This window comes from Rhinolophus ferrumequinum, chromosome 2, assembly GCF_004115265.2.
Source record: "Rhinolophus ferrumequinum isolate MPI-CBG mRhiFer1 chromosome 2, mRhiFer1_v1.p, whole genome shotgun sequence".
NCBI classification, from domain to species: Eukaryota; Metazoa; Chordata; class Mammalia; order Chiroptera; family Rhinolophidae; genus Rhinolophus; species Rhinolophus ferrumequinum.
The window spans coordinates 104,116,062-104,141,106 of NC_046285.1; the positions used below are offsets into that span (position 1 = coordinate 104,116,062).

The 25,045-nt window shown below is 40.1% G+C and overlaps 2 protein-coding genes across 2 annotated transcripts in view; one reads left to right on the forward strand and one right to left on the reverse strand.

Moving 5' to 3' along the window:
* GET1 (guided entry of tail-anchored proteins factor 1) overlaps nt 1-22,360 on the forward strand; it is a 39,108-nt gene extending 16,748 nt beyond the window's left edge. The window contains exon 5 of the mRNA XM_033128337.1: nt 22,231-22,360. Coding sequence (XP_032984228.1) covers nt 22,231-22,244 — 14 coding nt within the window. The 3' untranslated portion in view covers nt 22,245-22,360. The remainder of the gene's footprint in view (nt 1-22,230) is intronic.
* On the reverse strand, nt 1-22,911 carry LCA5L (lebercilin LCA5 like). Its single transcript, XM_033128296.1, has 8 exons — nt 22,168-22,911; nt 16,212-16,726; nt 13,514-13,651; nt 5,161-5,245; nt 3,554-3,660; nt 3,333-3,380; nt 3,146-3,215; nt 1-1,287 (listed from the first exon to the last, which is right to left on the reverse strand). Exons 1-8 carry the CDS (start codon nt 22,490-22,492, stop codon nt 563-565), a joined length of 2,013 nt encoding a protein of 670 aa, XP_032984187.1. The 5' UTR covers nt 22,493-22,911; the 3' UTR covers nt 1-562.
* Between the last annotated feature and the right edge of the window lie 2,134 nt (nt 22,912-25,045).

Below are 25,045 nucleotides of genomic sequence, written 5' to 3' on the forward strand. Positions count from 1 at the left end.
TTAAAAAATATTGAATCTTAGGTGTATATGAGGTAAGTGTCACCCACAAAGGCAGGATATTAGATGCCCAGTTTAGCTGAATAAGAGAACACAAAAATAATTTTCATAAAACCAAGCTTCATAATCAGTTTTTTGTAATTTATTTTTTAAAATAGTCTTCTGATCACCCTTTCCAAGCTGCCTCCATGTTTTTAAGTTAGAACACAATTTGATTGCTGATAAAATTCTTATATGTATGAGATGTGTGTATCTTGCGTTGACTAGCATAGATTTACGAGCTACGGAGTACCATAGAAGATTAAAGGCATATAATAAATTGCTCTTCCAAAAATAATGGACGTGTTTCAGTTGTAGGAAAAATACGTGATTTCGTATTTGAAACGTCATTGTCTAATATACAATGGATTTTAAGAATTAGATTAGCAATAAAACAAAGCCTTAATCATCCAGTGAATTTAAGTACTGAACACACACACACACACACACACACACACACACAAATTATGAGATTAAAGGAGCAAAAGAACCAGAATATCAGAATGTATTAGAATATTGATTTTATTCAAATAATTATTTCGGTTTTTTCTTCTGTAGGTGAAGATGACTTAATAGAATTTACCACAGTTACTTTCGAATCTCCAAAAGCATGGCTGGAGGAGGCCTGATTAGGAGATAAATGATGCATCCTCTTACTTTTCAAAGTCTCCTCAGATCCTTTAATGATCGCAGTGCTTGTTTGGTCATCTTTAAAGACACAACCTGATCCAAAGAGCTCTTCCATTAGACTGCTCTTCTTGTCTCTGAAAGTGGTGTCCTTTGCTCTTGTTCTGGAAGGCTTACCAAAAGAGGGCTGGTACCCGCTGTGCTCTGGCTTCAGGTCTTCCCCTTCCCTGCAATGTTTGCCCGGACCGTGATTGCTTTTGGAGGTACCGTGATTGGCTGGTCCCCCGGAAGCAGGAAGACCATTATGCAAATTTTCAATAGCTTCTGTGAATGAATAATGCTTTCTTTGTTTGGGGGGTATTTTGGTATTTGGAGCAGCATTTTTACTAGGTATCTCATCCATGTCATTTATTTGTAGGCTTCTTTGAAACTTTTCTTTTACTGTATCATGTTCCTGGTGGCCTTCCCTTTCAGGATGAATGACTTGGATTCTTTTTGGTGGTACTTCCTGTTCTTCTTTTGCTAAAGTGGTTTTCTTTTCTTGATCTTCTTTTTTGTCTCCTTGTCTTCCAGTATTCTCCAGAGGTGGCTGTACTTCCAAATGTTCCTCTTCCTTTGATAAGTCTATATTAGAAAAACACTCAGTTTAGCGATCTTTAAAATGGACTTTTATTTCAGGATGGCATGCATGTTTACCATACTTATTTACACCTCCTGACAAGCACATTAAAAAGACAAACAGGGTAAGAAAATAAATGCATGCAACACTACAATATAGAAAAGGTGCTATTAACAAGCATAAAATGTTATATTCTACTAGAACATACCAAATAAATGAGACTTAAGAAACCAAAAGAAAAATGACATTCATAAAAAAACTACAATTTGTTAATAAGTTATTAGTAGATGTTCAAACACCCCTAACTGGATGTAGAGCCAGTCAAAACAATTAGAATATTTTTCATCCATCCAATTGGCAAGTGATTTCCAAAGCTGGAGAGAATACGGGGAAGTTGGACCTTTTGTTCCCCATTGGTGGGTGTGTAAATCGGTATAGCTTTATTTGGATGGCAGTTTGGCAGTATCTGTCAAAATTTTAAGCAAACACGCTCTTAGACTCAACTCCACACTTCTAGGACTAAACCTCACAGAGATCGTAGTACGAGGATGTTTACTGCAGCATGGTTTAGTAACAGTGAAACATACCAAATGTCTGTCAGACGGCTCATAGGTAAATAAATGATGGTGTGTGTCGCCTGTGGAATTCTGGACGGTTGTAGTAAAGAATGAGGTAGATGAAATGCCCTGACAGGGAAAATGTTCTTAAGTGACTGTTCTTTCCTACCAGCTGTGTGGGGTTTCATCCGCACAATTATTTAGCAATAATTGAACATGAAGACAATGAGGCAGTGTCTTAAAAATTATGAAGGAAAATGGTCTCCAACCTAGAATTTTCTTTCTAGCCAATTATTACATAGAAGGGTAGAATAATGATATTTTCCAGATGAAAGGTACACAAATTTACCTTACACGCACCCATTCTTAAGAAGCTGGTAGACATGACGGCATTTTCCAAGAAAGAAGAGGACATGGTTTAGGAAACAGAAGGCCCAGTAGACTGAGGGGTTGGGGTGTGACAGGAACCTCCAGAGAAGTGGTGAAGGAGATACCAGAATGACAGCTGTGCACCGGAAGCAGAGAGCAACCAGACCAGAGGCAAAGAGCCTTAAGGATTAAGGGCTGGCAGTACCGGGACCCTGGCACCGAATGCCAGGTGAGTGGGCCCTGGGCCCATGCTGGTGAAGGTTTGCCCTCCCTGTCACCACTGCAGCGTGGGTTGGCTGCGTTGTCTACTTCGCCCCACAGAAGCATTCTGAGAGCTGGAGGTGAGCTCAGGTGATCTCAGAACAGGATTGCTGAGCAGCTCACTCCCCCAGAAACCCTTTCCTGGACCTGGACTCACAGAGCTCCCCAGTCAGGTGCTGGGTGGATGGCTTCTCTACGCCGAGGATGGTGCAGGATCCTGGCCTGACTGGGCCCCTTTCCATTCTGGGGAGCTGAAGCTGGGGCCTCTCAGCTTTTCTCTGCCTGGTTGTCTGCAGTTAGTTTTCACTGGTGGCAATGCTGCCCTTTACTCAGTGGGTTTGGGTTTGCTCCTCAGGTTTTCAGAACTGCACACGTTTAAAGATACATACAAGGATAGGGAGTTGTGGGGAAAGCCAGGGAATGACTGGCGGAAAATTGAAGATTGTGGATGTTTCTGGTGGGCAGGGAGGGAATGTGTTTACAAAGGGCCCATAACGTGTTCTAGGGGACACTGATGTCCTGTTTCCTAAGCAGGGGAGGGGCTACCCGTGTTGGTTTTATAATCACTCTTTAAACTGTATATGTGTTTTATGTCTACTTTTATACATGTGTATAGTAATTTGCAACTTACAAAAATCAAGTAAGAATAAAGAATTATAAAAGTTGTTAAAGTTACTTTCATATTTTCTCTTGGAATCCTCTTGGTTTGGTGGGTTACTGACATAGTGAGGAATCGCATGGACGATGTCAGTTGATTTTTCTTTATGAGGAATTGCATGGACGATGTCAGTTGATTTTTCTTTATGAGGAGTCGCATGGACGATGTCAGTTGATTTTTCTTTATGAGGAATTGCATGGACGATGTCAGTTGATTTTTCTTTATGACCAGTGTTTCCTTTTGTCTTTTTACCCTATAATTTAGAAAAGAGGCAAAACACATTTTTTTGAGGGGTACAGATTATTTTAAATTGTCTTCTATTCAATGAATACACTTTTTGTATAGAACAAGTGACTATTTATAGCCTAGTTTATTTTTGTAAAGATATGTTTAATTAGATATGGTAAGATTTCAAGTTTTCTGTACCTTAGTTGTCAAACAGGGACCGTCTTCTGATTTTTGGGTTTCCTGGTGTCTCATAGTTGTAAATAAAACACTTTTCCTGTCTGCTTGTATTGATTTTGTTGAAGAAACTACAGAACAGACACATTTTATATAAGAAACATACATTTGGAAGCAATATTGATTTGGTCTACAATGTAGTAAAACGAAGTACAGTAGGTATTTTCTAAAAATTTTCAATCTATGTATAACATTTGTCACTTTCAGCCCCCCTCCCCATTTCACTTGTTTTGTCTTATTTTGGGGCCACCAAGGTTATGCCTGTCACAGTAGTAGAGTCCAAAGCAAGCAGGCTTTAGGATGGGTCGGTGTTGGAGGACACAGCTGGCCCTGCTTGCAGATGGGATCCAAAACTAGACATGCCAGTGTGACAGCAAGCGCTGCCATCGCCTGTGAGAGCCCGTGTGACAGCAAGCGCCACTGTCATCACCTGTGGGAGCCCCTGTGTGACAGCAAGCGCCGCCGTCATCGCCTGTGGTAGCCCCTGGGTGACAGCAAGCGCCGCCGCCATCGCCTGTGTGGGAGCCCCTGTGTGACAGCAAGCGCCGCCATTGCCTGTGGGAGCCCCTGCTCACTGACGGTTAGGTGGCCCGGGCTGGGGGCATAGCTGTGAAATCCAGAGGACCCCTTCCCTGAAGGACTGTCCCATTTAAATGACCCCATGGTTGATTTCATCATATCATCATCTCTGCTGGCTGTTATTCTGGATAACAAACCAGAGGCAAACGAAGGCAAGGACGTGAGGAGGTTGTGTTTAAAAGTAAACACATCGTTACTTCTACTAAATAAGGGTGAGTGTTCCTATTGTCCCTGTTCTCAGCAGAATGTTTTGCTGGGAGATCTTGTGGGGCGGAAAATCCGTACATCCTGTTTTGGAGGAAGAAACACTACTCGGCAATCAAAAGGTACAAATGATTGACCGTAGCACAGCGATGTGGGTGAATCTCAGAAACATTATGCTGGACACAAGAAGCCCAGTGCAAAAGAAGAGCCACTTACGATTCCACTGAAATGAAATTCCAGCACAGGCAGACTGAGCTGCTGGGACAGAGGGACTTGGTGATTGCCTCAGGTCAGGGATGGAGACTACTGACTGCCAAGGGGGCACGAGGGAGCTTCCGAGGAGATGGAACAGGTCATTGTCTGGGTGGGTGGTTACATGGCTGTAAGCCTTCATAAAAAACCCATTGGCGTGCACACTTGAAATGGGCGCATTGCAGTGAGGTGAACTCTACCTAAATGAAGTGGATTTAAAATCCATGCACTGACTAGTAGAAATTCTTAGGAAGTTCAGTATTTGGCAGACATTTGCTTCAACCTGAACCATTCTCTCATTCCTCCAGAAGAAAGAACGTACAGGACTGAGCAGAAGATGGAAAGATGGGAAAGAATTTCTATTTTTTTCTGGCTGCTCAACCATAGCACAGTTTCATTATTCTCCTTAGAATCACAAAATGTGTTCCAACGCCTGATAAAATGATTTTTTAGAATATCCATTATTTTGGTGATACAAGTTAGGAAAATCTGACTAGATACTTAATAGATTTTGAGCAAAAATAACGAAAACATACCTTTGGGATAATCTTCTTTGTCATGTAAATTTCTAAGTATCCGATTAGCATAGATGTTTTTAATTTCAAGCTCTCGATCCTTCTCCTAAAGAGAACCACAATACCGATTTTTCTATAAATATTTGCTTTTAACAACCTTGATTTCTTCTAAAAAGCGATTTAAGTGAGTTCTGCACTCTTTGAATAAAATTTATAATTCTAGTAGAAACAGAAATAGAGCATATCATTACATATGATTCCTGACATCAAAAAGTACATTTTAACAGAATGTCATTATGATGGGGACGATATTTTTGAAAAGGTTCCGAGCCAGCTTCTTTTACTTTTTTCTCTCCCTGGGGCCTGTGCCATGAACTTCATCATACTTTTGCATGGTACAATATACTGGCCACTAGCCACGTTGTGATTTAAACTAATTAAAGTAAAATGAAAAATTCAGCCCTCAGTCACACTACCCATTTTACATGTGACTGGTGACCACAGTACTAGACAGTAAAGACGGATGTTTCCATCCACACAGAACATTCTACCAGGCAGGGTGGCATTTAGACAGCCGTGCAGGGTGGGGAGAGTCTACGACAAAGACATCATTGTTCAGCTTTCAGTCTCATGAGCGACTTTCTAAAGTCTTGGCAACACAAAAGATTTGAAATCCTGGTGGCTTGATGAGGGGGAAAAAAAAGAAAAGATTTAATTAAATACCAAACACCCCTTCTTACATGTACATCAAGAGGCAAGCCTGTGAGACTCAAGACCACCGAGATTTAGTCAAAACCATAGTCAAATAGAGATGGGCATATGAATTAAGGGCGTCTCCCACTGTCTGATTAGGGAGGAAGGCCCAGAAGGAAGGGGGCTCGGGTGGGGGTGGGGGAGAGACAAGAAAGATTCTGATGTTTTAGAGGGCCAAGTTCTGATTATCTGGAAAATTCAGTTACATCTTCTGATTTGGTCTGGATCCTCAATCAGTGTGGACTTCAGCAGCCTAGAGCAGGAAGGAGGCAGACCCACGAGTGCTGACTGAGGTGGCTTGTGCAGGGATGGCCGGGCTCAAGAGGAAGGGCCAGGAAGGACAGTTCTGCATGCTGGGAACGCCGATGTAAGTCTGGGAACCCACCACCGAGCTGGGCCCACAGTGGAAGACCACAGGTTCAGGGCACAACCTAGGATTCTGGTGTGGTTGAGTTCAATCAGAAATCAGGTGGAACAATCAGAAAGAAAACCCACATGTGGGAACGCTCTTGGAATGTTTGTGGAATGTAGGAAAGACGACTTACAAGCTCAGAGGCTACCAGGCCAGAGTTAAAGGGGAGTCGAGTTTGGTGTGGACCCATATTGAGGTCAGTGTGGATGGCGTCCAAAAGGGTAGGTCGGGAACAACATCTGATAGACACCGCTGCTTTGGCAGGCTGGCCGCCTGGATGTCAGCTGGGAGCTGCGGAAGGCTGACATCCATCTACACTCTAGAAATGGAGCAGGGCCGAGACGTGGTGTTGGATGACTTTGAAATGAGTTTCGTGGTACAGAAATAGATATTGGGATCTTTGGGACCATACCCTCCCAAGCTCATTATGATCAAGTGTTAATCACTTGTTAATCACATGTGTTTATGTGACACATGGTGTTTTCCTCAAATTGCGACAGCAGTATTTCTGGTTCCCTACGCTCTTCCAGAACCTTGTGACTCCCGTCCGGAGGTGACGTCTATGACGTCTATGCTCTGCCCCTCATGCTGTCTTGATACTTGGAGGCGGGAGTGATGCTGTGTGATGGAGTCTCTCCTCTCTCTCTCTCTCCTCCTTGGAACCCGGCCCCATGGCATGGTGTGAGGAAGCCCACACCACATGGCTGTGCTGCGTGTAGGGCCAACACCCCAGCTAAGATCTCCGCTGTCAGTTGGCACCAACTACAGACGTATGAGTGACACTAGAGATTATCCCAGCCCCCAGCCTTCGAACCACCTCACTTGATGCCGGGAGCAGCAGAGACGAACCATCCCTGATGAACAAGCCCCGCCCAAACTGTAGGTTCATGAACAACATCAGTGATGTCATTCTGAGGTCACTAAACTGCGGAGTTACATGTTTTGCAGCCACAGTAACTAGAACAGTCAGGATTCTAAAACATCCTTAATGTTTCCATTCCTCTTCCGCTTGGATCGGTACGAGGGATGACCACGAAGCATAAAAGGCAATCTCATCTTTCCAGATGGAACAGGACTGGTGGAAGGCAGGAGTATTTCCTGAACGCAGGAAGCAACTACAGCTTTACTGACAGAATGGTGGGAAATGACAATGGGTTGTTTTAAATTACTCTGTATAACACACTTCCCCTGTGTCGTATTTATCTTCCACGTTTTTTTCTTTTCTTTTTTTTTCAGGTCAGTCCTTGAAATTCATTTGATAAGAATTCAACTTTCTAATTATAATACTCATTAAAATAGCTATCCCTCCCAAATGTGATTTAGACAGCCTGCTTTAACAAAAGTCCGCACATTTAATCTAAGCATGGCGGGAAAAATGAAATACGAGCATTTCTTCTGTATACTTTTCATCTGTCTTTTGGCTCTTTGTTTTTGGGAGATTTCCTCAATATCCCTAGATTTTCTTTATGTTCTAACTCTTGAATTTTGTATGCTGGCAATCATGATTTAATTTTCACTTGTTTTCTGATTTTTTTCCATTTTCATAACATTCTTATTTTATGGATAAATGTCTTCTGTCCTGGGATAGTAAACGAAACCCTTGGGGTCAGCGGTTCCTCTTATTTTTCTTGTGCTTGCTTCGTAGATCAGGTTGCCTGGACATAATTAAGAAGGAAGAGCTGGATTAATGATTTATCTGCTGTGTTGTGTGGGAGCTCATTTCCTTGGGGGGCTTCATTCTTGAATGGGAAGGCAGGCTGGCTCTGGGGACATCAGAGGGACTTGCTGATTGTCAGGCTTCACTTTGAGGGGAGTCATTTGACGGAGTGACTCCCAAATTCCAGAGTTTATTTAAAGGGCTTTACCCTGGGATCCTGGCATTTACACCAGTTGCCCTGTTTCTTCGCAAGCACTTCTTTCACTTTCCAGGGGAGGAACCACAGACTTTTGGCCTGGTGGCCAAAGCTGGGTTGTCAGATGCTGTGCGAGCCCATTGAGGAGGGCAGGCAGGTGAAGCTGAGGGGTGGATCCCCAGGGCTCAAGCGCCTCCGGTCCTCCAAACCTGCCTACTGCAGGACAAACGCCTCTGCAAGCCCCTCCTGCTGTGGCCTCTGCTCTGGCTCATCCATATAATGCCTGTACCCCCTTTCCGTCTTCAGTAAATGTACCCAGAGTTCTATGTCTGCTGATGACTTGCCCTAGTTCTCTCTGCTATTGTATGTTGATTTTCTCTAGGAGTCTTTTCCTGATGACTTCCATGGGGGCTTTTGAAGGGAAGAAAGTTCGATGCAGTCTGTCATGCTAACAGTTGAGGCCAGAGTGAACAATGTCTTTCTTAGCCCAAGGCAGGAACCCTATTTACCTGTGGGTGAATGTAGTTTCAGGCAACTACCTCTCGTGACTACAGTAGATCTGCCGATGCCTGGGCCACCCCTGGAGATGCTATTTCATAGGTTTGGGTGTGGCAGGGCAGTGGAGTTTTCACAGTTCCCTAAATGACTAATGCACTGCTGGGTCTGAGGACATTGCTTCCATCAAAGCCAAGGATGGCTGCCCCAAGCTCTGCTGGTCACCTGCCTTGATTCTGAGCATGGTTTGTCCCTGTTCCTATTACCTTTCCAGCATTTTTTTCTGTGTTGTGATTATCTCTGTCTCGTTTCTCTATCAATCCAAACAAAAACAAAGACAAAAAATGAAAAAAACCCTGCTTTTCATCTTCCAGAAATTCTTTGGCAGTACTGGCACAATCGTGGTATCCTTCCTGGGTATATGGGTTGTTACTTTAAAAGTATGTTTTCTGTCATTTCCATGACTTTTGGCAGGAAGGGATGAAAAGCGTGTATTTAGCCCATCTTCTTGATCTCATTTCAACTCCTTCTTAAAGCACAAAACATAATTTTTCTCTTTGAAAAATTTTATAAAAAATACCAAAAATATACAAAAGTAGAGAGAACGGCACAGAACCAATGAACCAGCTTCGCTAATGAACAGTTAGTTCATGCCCGTCAGTTTCCCTCCACACGCCCACCCTCTCTGAGTTCACTCCCTAGCTGTGGATTGTTTTGAGGCAAATCCTAGACATCATATCGTTTAATCTGTAAATACTCAGTATGCATCTGTAACAGACAAGGGCACCCCTTTTAAAACCTAACCACAATAGCAACATTATGCTTACCAAAAAAATCAATAATAATTCCTTAATATCAAACATCCAGTTTGTTCCACATTTTTCCAAATGTCCTGTAAGGGTTTTTAAAAAGTTTGAATCAAGATTCAAACAAGGTCCAGAACACTGAGATTAATGTCTCTTCATCTTTAAAACTTTGTTTACAGCTTTATTGATATAATTCATGTACCAAACAATTCACCCTTACAAAGTGTACAATCCATTGGTGTGGTTTTTTTTTTATTGTGGTAAAATGCATGTAACATAAAATTCACCATTTTAATCATTTTTAAGTGTACAATTCAGTGGTATTAAATACATTATTGTACCACCATCACCACCATCCATCCCCATAACTCTTTTCATCTTGGAAAACTGAAATTCTGTACATTAAACAACTCCCCTTCTCTCTCCCACTGTCCCCTAGTAACCTCCATTCCACTTTGTATTTTGATGAATTTGACCACTCTAGTTACTTCAGTTAAGTGGAGTCATACAGTATTTGTTCTTCTGTGACTGGCTTATTTCATAATGTCCTCCAGGTTCATCCATGTTGTAGCATGTGTCAGAATCTCCTTCCTTTTTAAGACTAAAATTCCACTGTGTGTGTGTTTGTGTGTGTGTGTGTCTGTGTACCACATTTCACTTATCCATTTGTAGTGGATACTTGGGTTTCTTCCACTTTTTGGCTATTGTGAATAATGCTGCTATGAACATGGGTGCACAAATATCTTTGAGACCCTGTTTTCAGTTCTTTTGGGTATGTACCTAGAAGTGGGATTGCTGGATCATATGTATTTTAAATTTTTCGAGGAACTGCCATACTGTTTTCCATAGTGGCTATACCACTTTACATTCTCACCAACAGTTTGTAAGGGCTACAATTTCTCCACATCCTTGCCAACACTTTTTTTTTAATAGTAGCCATCCTAATGGGTATGAACTGGTATCTCACTTCAGTTTTGATTTGTATTTCTCGAATGATCCGTTGAGCATCTTTTCATGTGCTTATTGGCTGTTCATATATTTTGTTTGGAAAAATGTATATTTAAGTCCTTTGGCAATTTTTGAATTGGGTTGTTTTTTAGTTGAATTTTTCTCATAGCTTCTTTTAATCTATAAGTTTCCATCCTCAACTCTTATTTGTTTCTCTTTGCTATTTATTTGTTGTAGAAACTGGGTTGTTTGTGTTGTAGAGTTTCCCACAATCTGATGTTGCTGATTAGATCCCCTGAGATGTTGTTTATCAGGTTCCCCTGCCACCTGTGTTTCTTTTAAGTTGGTAGTTAGGTCTACATATTTAAGCAGATCTAGGTACAGTTTTGGGGGCAAGAATACTCCACAGGTGGTGGTGTGTACATCAGTCAGGAAGTCCGTATCTGGTGGTTTCTCTTTTGTGATGCTCGCAGCCGTGGATGATCATTGCTTAGATCCAATCATTCATTAGGAGCTCCAAAATAGTGATATTCTAATGCTATCATTCCTTCTTCATTACTAATTGAAATGCTTTTATTTTGATAAATTAAAGTTTATTGGGGTGACAATTGTGAGTCAGTTTACATAGATTTCAGGTGTACAGTTCTGTAATACATCATCTACATACCATATTGTGTGTTCACCACCCAGATGAAATGCTTTTATAAGGAGGCTGTTCCCGCCTCACAACTATTTGATTACTCTGAGTATAGGAAAGGTAAAAATAATTGTTTCTTTTCCTCTATTACCAGTTTCTGAAATAGTGTGCGGGTTCCCTGGTATCTTCTAAAGGTGACTAATCACTGAGATGTTTTTTTTGTTTTTTTTAAGTATCATTATGAACTTTTGGATTTATATGTATTTGAAAAGTTTCAATCCATGCAGTCAGGTTACTGATGCTCAGATTGCCCCATCTTGGGCCAGTAATAATCTATTCTACATGGCTCCTGAGTCTCCTTCATATAGTTTCCTTGCTTTTGGATGATAATATGTCCCAGCTCACACAGTACATTTCATGCTCCAGACCTAGAATTTTTGTAAGGCGCCTTGGTTCTTTTTAGTGGGGTATGGAATTTGAAGACCATAATCTGGGTACTAGGGGTACGTATTGCTACTGCGTTGGTCACATTAAGAAATATGTATGTATTTTTAAAGATAACATATATCATAAACTCATATTTGCACTTCAATTCACAATCAGGACTACTGGATTTTTATTTGACCTTTTCTTTCTTCTGTATTTTCTTTCTTTCGTTCCCCAAATCCCAGTTCTCGATGACACCAACATCATTCATCATGTGCCGTATCCCGGAAGATACACACAACAGGCTCCAAATAACATAACAACACTGCCACCAAGAATGTATTTCACTAGGCATCTGCAGTAAAATGAATGTGTTTTAAGTCGCTTGGAATGGTGTCTTGGTGACATTATGTCACAACTGGAATGCACACAGTCGGCTCCTAGTTTTCACGTTACTTCCGATTTTTAGGGAATGCTTTTCTATTTCTTTTTACATTTCATTGTGCTTCATAATTGTGCAAAAATATTTACATAGTTCCAAAGTTAAATCTACCAAAAAGATATTCAAGAAATCTAGGTTCTGTAATGGTCCCTTCTACTCTATTCTCCTCCTACTTCCATTGTTATCCTACTTTTGTTTTTCTTTTAAAACTCTAAGCAAATATGTGGATATATTTGTATTGCCCCCTTCTCTTAAATAGTAGCATACTACACACTTTCCTCTGCCTTCCTTTGTTTTCATTTATCAAAATATCCTGCAGATTATTCCCTTTTACTCTATAGATTTCTCATTCCTTCTTACAGAGCTACAGAAATCCATCATGTGAAGGTATATCTACTCTTCTTTTAAAAAATAAATTTGGTGCTCGCTTCGGCAGCACATATACTAAAAAAATAAATTTGGATTTTACTGTATATATAGAATTATGTATTTTCTTTTCTGTAAGTATTTCATTAAGTATTAAGCATTTCTGCTGTCAAAATTGCTTTTTAATGACTGCAAACTATTCATATGCATATGGCTGCATATGAAAGCACAACATTGATTTCAAAATTCCCTGATAGCGTCTCCACATGTGTGTGTGTGTGTTTGCCTCAACCAGTGGGTCTCGAAGCCTCTTCTGTTCCGTTGCTAAGCTGGTTGCTACAGTCATGTCCATTTTCTGGCATATTCTTTTCTCTGTAGTTTCCTGAGACTCCAGAGAAGAAAGAAACAACTCTTTCCCCACTTTATGAAGGGAGAATTTGTATGTTCTCCCTAACATCCTTCCCCTGCCCCTGAGCGCTCTCAAGGCTCCTGGGAAATCTGAATTCGCCACCCATAGTAATAAAGTTCATGTCTTAAATAATCAAGCTTAGATTTACTAGTTGAGGCTTTGAAGAGCTATATTTCTTAAGTATCTTATTTATCTAGCTTTTCCAACTTGTTGGACATTTTAGAAATCTTGAAGGCAGAAAGATAGCAGAAGTCTGAAAAAATATCTTTAATTTTCATTTTTAAAGCACACTTATTTTTATTTATTTCTGAATTTTTATAAGTTTAGTTGAGCCAAATTGACGGTATATGCCAGAGAGCAGCTCTCAAACGCTCCCCTAAAGCACTCTTTAAAGGACAGTTTGACAAGAATATTTGCAAGTGAGACTTTAAAATAAATTTATGGGACACTAAGATTACTCTAAATATTTTAATGTTATAAGTTAATTTTTAAGTTTAAAAACTTATTTTGGGTTCCATTAAAATGTTAATAAAATACAGTAATATTACTTCATGTGATGAAATACAAATAACAAGAAGTCCTATTAATAAATAGAATAGAGCTTTAAGTTTTCTAATTACAGTACACATTCACCAGGCTGTTAACGCATTTTATTAATAGTAATTTCAGATACTCAATCTGTTCAGATGATTGTAGGAAAAAAAGGTAACTTGAGAAACATATTCCTCAAGTTAAATAATGAAAAGATATAATAGGCATAAGTAGCTCTGACATTTTGGGAAGCAGAATTTCACAAATTTTGTTACATTTTGCTTTAAAAGAAGTACCTTAAGTTGTTGGTGAAGGTGTTTCACTTCCATTTGGAGGGTGTTCTTAGCTGTTTGAGCTGCTGAAGTCTTCTGGCTCTCGATGGCCAGCTGCCGATGGAAGGCTTTATTGTTCAACCTCAGTTGTTTCTCCAAGCTCTGCAATCAGTATATATTTCAACTAGTCTGTAACCAGTGTAGTTTTATTAAACACTTCTATTGTAATGGAACTAATTACACTTATGAAAAGTACAAATGTTTAATGCAATTTTAGTGGATGGTCTGCATAGGGGACATATTAGAACTAAATATAATATACCACTCACACACACAAAAAGCCAAAAGACATCCCAGACCCAAACTTGAGAGAATAAATATCATATGTTTGAACCTAATGATTTGCACATTTTAGAATTTGCTATAAAAAAAAAATCTTTTTTGAACAGATCCTGAAAATTAATAAATATCATCAATGCCATACTTTAAACCTAAGCAGTTCTGTTGAAATGAAGTATTCTGCTAACTTGGCAGAGTGTACAGTAAGTCCTCACTTAATGTCTTGCATAGGTTCTCGGAAACTGTGACATATAATAAAGCCAATGTACCACAGGCTAATTGATATAAACTATAAATTAGAGTTAAGTTCCTATGGCATATCTCTGGTCATAAAAAACATCACCAAACGTCTAAATAAAGATCCAAAACACTTTCAATATTAAACATTGAAATACATGTTAGTTATACATACATTTAAGAAAGATAAATAAAAATAAGTAAGAGACTTCTTTCCCAACCTGCTTATGCCAGTTCAGGGTGGTGGGTGGCCGGCGCCTCTCCCGGCAGCTCAGCGGACAGGACGCCCTTCCATCGCAGGGCCACTCACACACCCATACCCTCTTACCTGGGACAAGGCAGACACACCGATTCATTTACTGTGCACAGCTTTGGAGCGTGTCGGGAGATCGGAGTCCCTGGAGGAAACCCAGGCAGACATGGGCCCCAGCTGGGAATCGGTGTTGTTTTTTTCATCATCATTGTAAGGAAATGATGGTGAACGAAATGGCGGTGCTTGACAATAACCTGCTACATTCTTCAAAAATCTCTCACGCCTCTCTTTCTAAAGGGCTGTCCCGCACCAGTGCAGACAATTGTGGACTGTGATTCTGGTAACAGACTGGAAGTTATAACAGGGACTCGCAGAGCTGCACCCACACAGACGAGTTATAAGGCAGTGTGAGGGCTAATTCAGCACGGCCACCCTCTACAATAGGACTTGCTGTTTGTTGCATAATCGCCTTCTCTCTAGAATGAGAACTAGTTCATTGGAGAACTGTTTGATTGGGACTTTGACAGAGGCTTGGCTAAAGGGCTTTTCTTTCTTTTTCCTTTTTTTTCTTCATAAAGTGTGGTTTTCCCATTATAACATTAATAATTTCTCATTAAAGAAAAGTGGGAAGTATGGTAAGCAAAAAGGATAAAATAATCACTAAAAATCCCACTCCCTATAAAATATTAACGTTAAAAAAGTACCTACATGTTTTGGCGCTCCAACATTTTGCCCTTAACCAAATTGCCCTACAATCAAACGGAATTTTCCCATGCAACCAAGTGCTTCTGATAAGAAAATAGTCATTAGTTCTTGAATTTTGGTTTTCCTTATATAGAAACATGAACTACTTAAACATGTAGATGTAAAAATATGTAGATGAGATAAAAATGCGTTTCCTTTTGCATGATAAATATATGCTAACTACCGAAAGGCTCAAATAAGGGAAACTTGGTGTGCTGCTCACTCCGGTGCAAACAAGATCCCTGATTATTTTCTGTAGCTCACACATCCATTTTATGTGAGAAATTTCTCTTTGCAAATAGAGGAGGATTTTACCAAAGAAGAAATAACATAAAAAAGTGGATGAAATGAACTTGATATTTTCTTATTTCAAGATTATAGAAAATACTCCTTTCGCCATCATGTATTAAGGAATTAAACAGCAAATTAATTCCATTCATATGTTTATGTCTATAGAGACCAAAAACTAAATGTCAGAAAATAGACAGAATTCTGAATATAATCAAGATGTTCTCCCAAATCATTCCTTAGAATGGAATCCCCAAGCTTTGGACAACCATGTACCATTGAGGAAAATCAGTCCATTCATGTCTTCAATTATTTTAGCTCCTGCCCCATTCTCTGTTCCCAGGAGTATTATCTGGGGGAAATCACTATTTCTAAAATACCAGAAATATCTATGTGGTAGTGACTGGACAAACTGGTGAAGGAGAATACAAGGGGAGGGACTGAAGAGATGTGCCATTAGGTTTTTAGGGAAGTAGCCTTTTAGTAACCAGTTTGAAGTAGAGGGTTAGTTTCTAAGACAGATTTCATCCAATCCAAACCAGCTCAAACCCAACCCAACCAACATGGGGAAATGTCTCCCCTAACACTGGTAGCTGGGCTGTCTTAGAGAAGGGTCACCTTCAGATACAGAGCCTATCCGTAGAATGAGTGCCTGCACACTCCAACTGAAGGAAGGAACCTTTCCAGTGCTGCACTGTTTCTGTCTTTCCTTCAAGCCTCCCCCTCCCGCTCCGTGCCCCCCAGGGGACAACAGTGTCAGGGTGGCCTGCGGAGCTTCATCACACAGGCACAGGAGGGACATGCACCCTCTCCATCTTAATGTTTGGGACCTTAACATTTGTAGGCCTCTGAAATACAGACCTGTATTGTTTTGTCATTTGCCTCCATTTTTATCGTAAGAGTAGCCAATCTTTGAGTAAGTTCTTCTCTCTCTGCAAGATTTTTGTCTTCAGAAAGTTTCTGCAGTGCCTGCAAGGCGTCCTTAGTCTTCAGTAATTTGCTGTCCGTTTCTCTAAGTTTCCTAGATACAATTCTTTCCTCTTCCTTGGATTTCCTAAGTAGCTGCCTTAAATTTTTTACTTCACTCTGATGTTTAACCACAATCTGAGGTACATTATTTTGTGAATTCTCGTATTTGCCTATAGCTTTCAAGTGCCTAACCTGAAGTTGTTTCAAAATTTGGTTTTCTATGACTGTGGCTTCCCATTTACGATGTATATCAGCTAATTCATTTTTTAGTTCTTTAATCTTATTAAGCCTTGCTGAGAGGATGTGATGAGTCATAGTATCTCTTCTTTGGGTAACCATATTGATTTTAGGATTTAAAAATGGTGCATTCCAGTTGTGCTTTTTTCCAACTGAGATTTCCTTCTGGCCTGTGTAAGCAGATAATCCAATTTACTAGTAATAGATAGATAGATAGATAGATAGATAGATAGATATGCAAATATGAATGTATGTATAACACCCCCTTACACACATCTACATACTCAATGAAAACTAAAAGGGAAAAGAACTAACCTTTAATGAATATCTATGCTTAGGCCAGGTACTTTATATACAGGCTCATATATAGATACCTCATTTAACCTAATTCTTTAAGGTCAGTGGTAGTCTATTTTATAGCTAGACAATTCAAGTTGTTTGTCCAAGGTTACATAACCACAAAGTGACATAGTGGATTGAAAACCAGGTCTTCTTTGATTCTGAAAGGTGTACTAATTTCTTTTATAAAAGCTACATTAAAAATCATGATAATGGCATTTATTACCATATAGCAGACATTGAACTAAATGCTTTATATGGATTATCTGATTTAATCCTTCTAACAATTACATCATGGGGTAGAGTGTAACATTAGAACCTAACGGTATATATGAAGATCTCATCTATTCAAAAAGACCCTTTTAAAAAGGCATTCAAGTACTTGGAGTATATATCCAGATATTCCATTTCTCAGTAAATCCAACACAGACAATTTTTCCTGCATTACTTTTGCTGGACACTGAATATAGTTAGGGGGCTTATGAGCAGGGCATTTTAAATAAAAAGTATCTAAACAATATTACAGCAAGCTTGTGTAATTGAAATTGAGTATGTCAAATGTATGTATAACATCACTGTTTTATCATCCCATTTTAAAGATGAACAAACTGATGCATAGTAATGTCACAGGTCAGTGGGCACAGAGCTAGTAAGTGGTGAGACAGAACCCAGGTCTGCGTGCCTACACTACAGCCTCATGTCTACGTGCATTTGTGTGATATGTATGTACGTATATGTGCACATCTGTGTGTGCATGTGTACATAGTAGAATGTCTGTATTCTGAGAAAGAGAGGCTGAATCTGGATTCTAGAATCTAAACTATCTGGTCCTCACCATGGGGAGAGAAGGGAACGTCATGCCCAGCGTCACTGGGGTCCTAATCTTAAGCTACTGGCCAAGTATGGACACATTCTCTGGGACACGGCTTAATATGTTTGGAATGGGAACGGTGATTCTGGCTGGGACAGAAGAAACAGGGTGCTTTCTGGGGATAAAGCATGTGAATCTTGGCTATGACAGACCACATGGATTTGACTGTCATCACAGTATCACCTCGATAATTGACGCTGCCTTTGCAACTGTGCTTCCAATGGTATTTACTTAACTTCCCGCCGTAACAATTCAGTAGGGGCTATGGTTGAATGTTGGAGTATTTTGGTATTGGCTTTTGAGCACATTGAAAATTGGAAAGCAGAACAGGCTAGACTCTGTGACACCTACTAGAAGGCCAGTGAAGAGGTGCCTGTGGTTGTGTCCAGCCCTCTTGAATAGCTTGGGCACTGGCTAGGGTAGCCCTAAACACGGGTGATGTGGGTCAGGCTGCATTAAAACGAGTGGGTGGTGGCTGTCACGCTGCGCCTTGCCTAGCATGGCTGAACGTGACCTCTAACTGGTAATGTCTTCTAGCTCTTGGGTGGTGTGATCCCTGGAGAGGAGAGGGAGTTCCCTGAGACCACAAGGAGGACGGGTGGTGGGTCATGTGGGCAGTGGAGGCTTGTGTCCTTGTCTTGTGTGTGTTCCAGTGATGGGAGGGGGGCAGAGTCAGCATGGCTGGGGCCTGGGGACTAAACCTCACGGCCACAGGAGCACTGGCCAGGGCCCGGGAAGGCATGTGCCCAGGGGGCGTGGGTGCTTTGAAAAGAGGAGGCGTTAGCCTTCTAACCATCACATGGGCTTGGACAGGGAACACGTAAGTGATGACAAGGAAGGACCAGAGACCCTTCCCCACATGTTCTTGTCTGTGGAAGGCCCTCCATTTGTCCTCCATCCCCCAAACACACCTGAGATGGAATTTCTTGTCTACTTTAGTGGGTGGGTGGAAGAGGAGAGCCAGTTTGCTTCAGGAAAGTGTATATACCACTTGGCACTTGAGTGGTAGAGAATAAATTCCTACTGTATACATCATGCATACTTGTATAACTATGAAGCTTATAGAAAACTGAAATAGGGTTTAATCTCTAATGGTTTTATACTTCATTATCCTAACCTACACATAATAAGAATGATAAAACTTACAATTTCTATCCCATTTCACACAATTAAGGCAAATTTAGCTGAATGATTAAACCACTCTTAGGCTACCTAATTTTTAAAACACAAAGTTAAAACACTTCCTCAAATTAAGTTAATTTACCAAAAACATGTACACGTAAGTCCATAGTTAACCAAAAAGGCACGCTTCACAGGGCTTAGAATGCAGCGTGCTCACTGCGCTCACATTTCACAGGCCCCAGCTCCCTCCTTCCTAGGTCCGTTCTCCCAGGGTTGCCCTCCCCCCCACACCCCTCATTTCAAAAGCGCTCCTGTCCTCCTAGCGCACTTCTCTGCCCATGCGGTTTCCTTCCTCGCCCTCCCAGGGCTCATCAAGTCCCCTGTCCTGGTCGGTTTCCTCTTTGGTTTCACTGTCCTGTTCCATTCCTGCACCCTTCATGCCCTCAGTCTGGTTCAGCTCCGTGTTCTCACTTGTTCCTGCTGGCTCTGCCCTCCACCAGGTTGGTTCTCTCTCTCTCTCTCTCTCTCTCTCTCTCTCTCTCTCTCTCTCTCTCTCTCTCTCTGTCTCTCTCTGTCTCTCTGTCTCTGTCTCTCTCTGTCTCTGTCTCTGTCTCTGTCTCTCTCTCTCTCTCTCTTCCAGGTCTACACTGTATTTCACCTTAATAGATAACGACCCACTTCCTCCAAGGACCAGGGTAAGAAGAAGGTCAAAGAAAGGGCCTTTTCCCTTCCTGTTCTCCACAGTTCCCACGCCTGTCTGTCAGAGAGGGTATCTCAACACTAATTTAGGTCTTCCACCTCTTCCACCTACACCAACTAAAGGCAGCAGGGCAAAAGGTTGTCCCAGCTATTGAAGGCAGTAAACCAACTTCTCTTCTGGTATACCAATGTTTTGAATGACTATCACACGTTTTGGCATTGTGTTGACAAAACACATCAAAGAAGGATATATAATTGAAAGAATTCTGAAAGTACATTTTTCTACAAAAGAAGGAAATGACCAATATTTGACAATCAAATTATAGAAATAAATTGCTTGATGTTTACATTGATTTAATCTCTAATACTTAACTAAAACAAAAATCCTATCTAATTGAAGTCCTCATTTCCTCCTCATATTTTTTCTCTATGAAATAGTTTTCTGCCATAAATTTGCTTTTCTAAGATGGGAATTGAAAATGATCTCTGATGTTATTATTCTTGAGTGAATCCTGGATGTGTATTGGTAATTTCTGATCCAGTGTTCCCAGCCCCTGAGGTCAGAGATCTGCTTTCAGTAGACAAGAAAGCTGAACAGACATTGAACATTCACTTGAGAAGGGCTACGCTGGCTAAAATATTAAGCCTCTTTGCTTTGGGTTCGAATTATACTAAGTACTTGCTGCTTAAATTTCTTTGGGAAATGTTTGCAAAACATGAACTGTAAGGGAACAAAAGAATAAAAGGGTAAGCCAAAGGAAACACTTTATCATTTTGTGACAAAGCTTGATGTTACAACTACTGTTTTAAGTTCTTGATACACTGGTGCAAGGATCCTCAAGGACATAAAATTTGAGTGGAAGATGCACCCAAGATTGGTTTAAAATAATTTCAGTGTTCATACAGAGCACCCTTTAGAAATCTAGTGCACTGTGAAATGGCTGAATTAATTTAGATTGCTCCCAATTTATGAACATGATCTTGCATAAAGAACCCAATAGATGTCTGTGGAACAAATAAATGAGGACTCAGTTTTAAAAAGTTAAATTATAAGGTGCTTAGAACTCACAATGCAGTTCATTTCTTGTAGAAATCATTTTATAAATGCTAACTGCCTTCTCGCACAGGCCCACCAAAGCCTAGACTCAATATAAAATGTATACAGAGAGCTCCATGGTCCTGTGTCATCAACCCCTGAGGCCAGGCTGTTTCTGAATTTGGAGTTTATTTTTTATGGAGCATATATGGTATTTCCCACAGTATTCCCATCCCAGTAGGGTTGGGGACAGCACACTTGAATCAAAGAATATTTTTGTAGCAAAATAGATATGACTGTTCACACTAAGGGAAATAAAGATCAGTGTCATGTCAGTTCAAGTCGGGTTTTTGTTGCCAAGTCAGTTGTGGTGGCAAAGATATGGAAAACGTTTGGTTTTCAGGGTTCAAGTGCAGTTAAGGGATTGTGTAAGTGTAGAACCCAACCCGGATATATATTCTATTGTAATGACCACTTCCAAATGCCACAAACAGACTTCCTTTGACAGAGTCCCACTTGGAGAGAAGGCACTGGACTTTTCATCTTCTGTTATAGGCCTTGCCAGTGGGTGTAGAGGTCCCTGCTTCTACAAAGGGGGCTTCTAACCTTTGAGAATTTGGTGAAAGCTATGGGGTCCGTCTTCCTAGAAAAGTTCCCAAATGCAAATCAACACACAAAAAATGCATAAATTTCATGGGGTTCACAGACATGGGTCTTAGATTCAGAATCCCTGCTTTACAGCTAGGAAGACCGGAAACTGAAGATTCTAGATGATCCAGAAGTGGCTGGGGGTGAGAGATAGTGGGTGAGAGTGACAGATGTGCCCCACCTACACAAGCTCTTAATTATTCTCCAAGTGGTGACTCATGGCAGGTCACATGGAAAACAGCGGCAGCTGTTCTAACATAAAGAATCTTCAGAAGCCCAGGATTGCCTAAAATGGGAGGAAGTCATCACAGTCTGGGTGGGGAGGCAGAGAGTGAGGAGATCAAGGCCATCACCAAGCTAATTCCAATTTGGACAGTAGGAGTTGATGATGTTGATACATCTAAAAATCCCCAAGGAAATGACATCCACAGCCTTTTGAACCATCTCTGTTTCAAATGATTATCTTTGCCGATATGCCTCACCAGACTTGGAGACCATCTTCTTGGGGTGTTGAGACAGGAATTTACATTTCATTGATGATCCAAACCATGATTCCTCAGCTGGGATGAAAGGCAAGAAGCCCATGAGATCCGAGCGTTGTGGTACTCTGTAACAAGGCCACCTGTTAACTAAAAAATGGAACTAACCTCACTAGTAGGCTCCAGCAGGTGAAGCCATGCAAGACAGCTAGGCTTTACATTTTAAGCCTAACTTTCTGTTATCTTGTAGTTATTCTCAATTTCTCTATTTCCTAACCCCTTCTAGAAAATTTCACTTATAATACGAGAAGGAAAAATAATAAAACTGAATATGGACCCTTTCAAATACTCGCGTGCTAAATAATAAAGTCACTGTAACCAGAAATTTGGTCTTGGGTGGGAAATTTTGCTTCTTACCTTTAAGTTGGGAGATTTTATGAACATTGTATTTTTTCTTCTCCTTTTTTTCTTTCACCACAGGTTTCTCTAAATAACTTCTATTAACAGCTGTTTCTGAACACTCGGAAACAAAGTCTTCTGAATAATCATAGTGAGAATTGAAACTTCCACAGGAACACTGAGATTTGCTGTAATCGACACTCCTATCGGAAGCGTTACTGTTCCTTGGAAGATCAGCTGTGCTCGGGCTGCTCCTGTAGTCTGCTGATGTCTTGGGGTTTTCTAAGGCCACACTGGGGAAATACTCATCTACATAGGTTTCTGTTGTACCAGCCAAAGACATAGTAAACCTAACAGAAGAAATGTCGCTTTAGATTGATAGCTATTGACATTAAAACAAACCTGTGCTTTATTTTATGTAACTACACATGGATAATTAAGAACATGAAACAACACATTCTTTTGCAGTATTTTTCTGGAAAGATTTCAGTTTGGTTTTCGTCTTTTTCTCTACATAAAATATAAGTCTCCTGAGACCATACTTTGGTGGGATTATATTCACAGGTAACATAAGATAAAGTTCAGAGTAGATACAATGACAACAATTTATGAATTAGTGCATTCCAGTCTTATTCTGTAAGGCTAGCTGTTTGTTGGGATTTTTTGGCCTTGATCGGAACTGAAGAAATGACCATGCTTGCTAAGTCTGGATGACTGGTATGAAGTGCAACACTCAGAAAACTCAGACATATCTGTGGAGAGGTACACATTTTTATTTACTAATGATCAAATCACATACTTTTGAGATCAAACATATAGAATAAAATTAATCTACTTGATTCATGATTGTAAGTTTTTTTTTTACTTTAATTTAGGAAATTTGCAATTTTCTATGCTTTATTTAGATTACTATAACGTGATTTCCCTGATTATATATGACTTGATGACAGAAGAAGCAATTCATAAAAACATGCTGATTTGCATAAGAAAATCATCCAGTGTTCGGAACCCTTTTGAAGAAAATCTACCAAATGGAAAATTTACATTTGTTTAGTAAATAATTACTATATTACCAGCTACACAGAAACCAAACTTTTATGAATAGTGGATTTGGAAAAATCAAAACTAAGTTTGTTTAGTTACTACCGTGTTTCCCTGAAAATAAGACCTAGCTAGACAATCAGCTCCAATGTGTCTTTTAGAGCAAAAATTAATATAAAACCCGGTCTTATTTTACTATAATATAAGACCAGGTATAATATAATATAATATAATATAATATAATATAATATAATATAATATAATATAATACTGGGTCTCATATAATATAAGACCAGGTCTTATATTAATTATTGCTCCAAAAGACGCATTAGTGCCGATTGTCCAAGTACGTCTTATTTTCGGGGAAACAGGGTATATGTTTACCTATTCAATGTGAAAAATCAAAATCTTACTTGGAAACTAAACAATAGTAAATTAAACTTCAAAGAAATATGTTTAAAAGCTAAAAACAAAAATGGAATTTGATGGTGTGATCCTAATATCTAATCGGGGCACATGCTACCACACAGTTGTACAGTCCTTGTAATCAAAGGGCACAACTGGGCACAACTGAAAAACTAAGACTTACAGAGAGTCACACTTTTAAAATTTAGGGTGGATTTAATTCAAATTGAGTACAACTTGCAGTAATTTAAACAGAGTAGTTCTTCATTAATAGGTCACAAATATTTTAGAGAATAGGAAATCAAACACAAGAAGGACCTCAAACGTATACACTCAATAAAACTAACTTCCATTACAAACCAGATTGCTCTATATTTCTATAATGCTACTGTATTAAGGCACAATAATGCCATTGGAATCTCTGTCATATCTGCCTACTTAAATGGCAGTTTGAAACAAAGGAATCTATCTCTTGGGTTCTCTAAAAGGATTGTTGGTTTCATCGAATACTCTCAATTCTTGTTTTATCAAGAAAGCAAAGAGAAATTAGCGGCTATCAGGTCCTTCCTGACACCACTCTCTCTACTGAGAGTTTTTTTTTTCCCTCTAAATAAGTTTCTGCCACTTTCTGTACCTGCCTGACTCTCTAGCCTTCTTCTGAAGAAATACATAAGGCAGTTCATAATCTCCCTACTGCAGGAATCTTAGCCCAAATCATCGTCTTAGTAGTATCAGCATTGTAGTTAATATTTAACTAGTGCTTTTACTTCCTACAAACTGTGTTCTCAACATCTAATCCCAGCCACATAAAGGGGACAGGCCCAGACAGGTTATGTGATGGTCCATGTTTTCTAGCTTCAAGGTCAGGACTTTTTTCATTAAGCATCATAACTGCAAACAACATACAGGTAGTAACATTACTCAATCCTAACTAAAGAACTGATCTTCCCAGACTCATTCTGCCATGTAGCAAAGGGTAGAAGCACAGAAAAAGACCCTTAGTTTTGACCCTTTGCATTTGGATTAAGAGACTCAGATGCTGGTGCAAGAGACCCCGAAGGACCAAAAATGTTCTGCTGCAGCCGACAGAGCCTCACCTGTCCTTGTCCCTGAGAGGTGCCCCTCCTCATCTCTTCTTGCTCATGACCTTAGCCCCTAATTTCCTCCCCACCCATCTTGATAAATCCAAATTGCCTGAACAATGGTTCCTAGTTCACAGGATAATTTGCTTCTTAACCAGCTGTTCCTGACACAAGCTAAACCTTGGCTGACCTCTCCTGTAAAAAGTCCCTCCTACCCCACCTCGGAACACGCCTTTGAGAAATCTCCTCATGCTGCCTTGCAGGATTAAGGCTTAATTAGAGAGTGTTTTTCATGTTAGTCACAAATTGTTCAACTACTACAGTCATGGGAGTGCGACAGAGTGACAATTTACAGGCCGACCGATTTG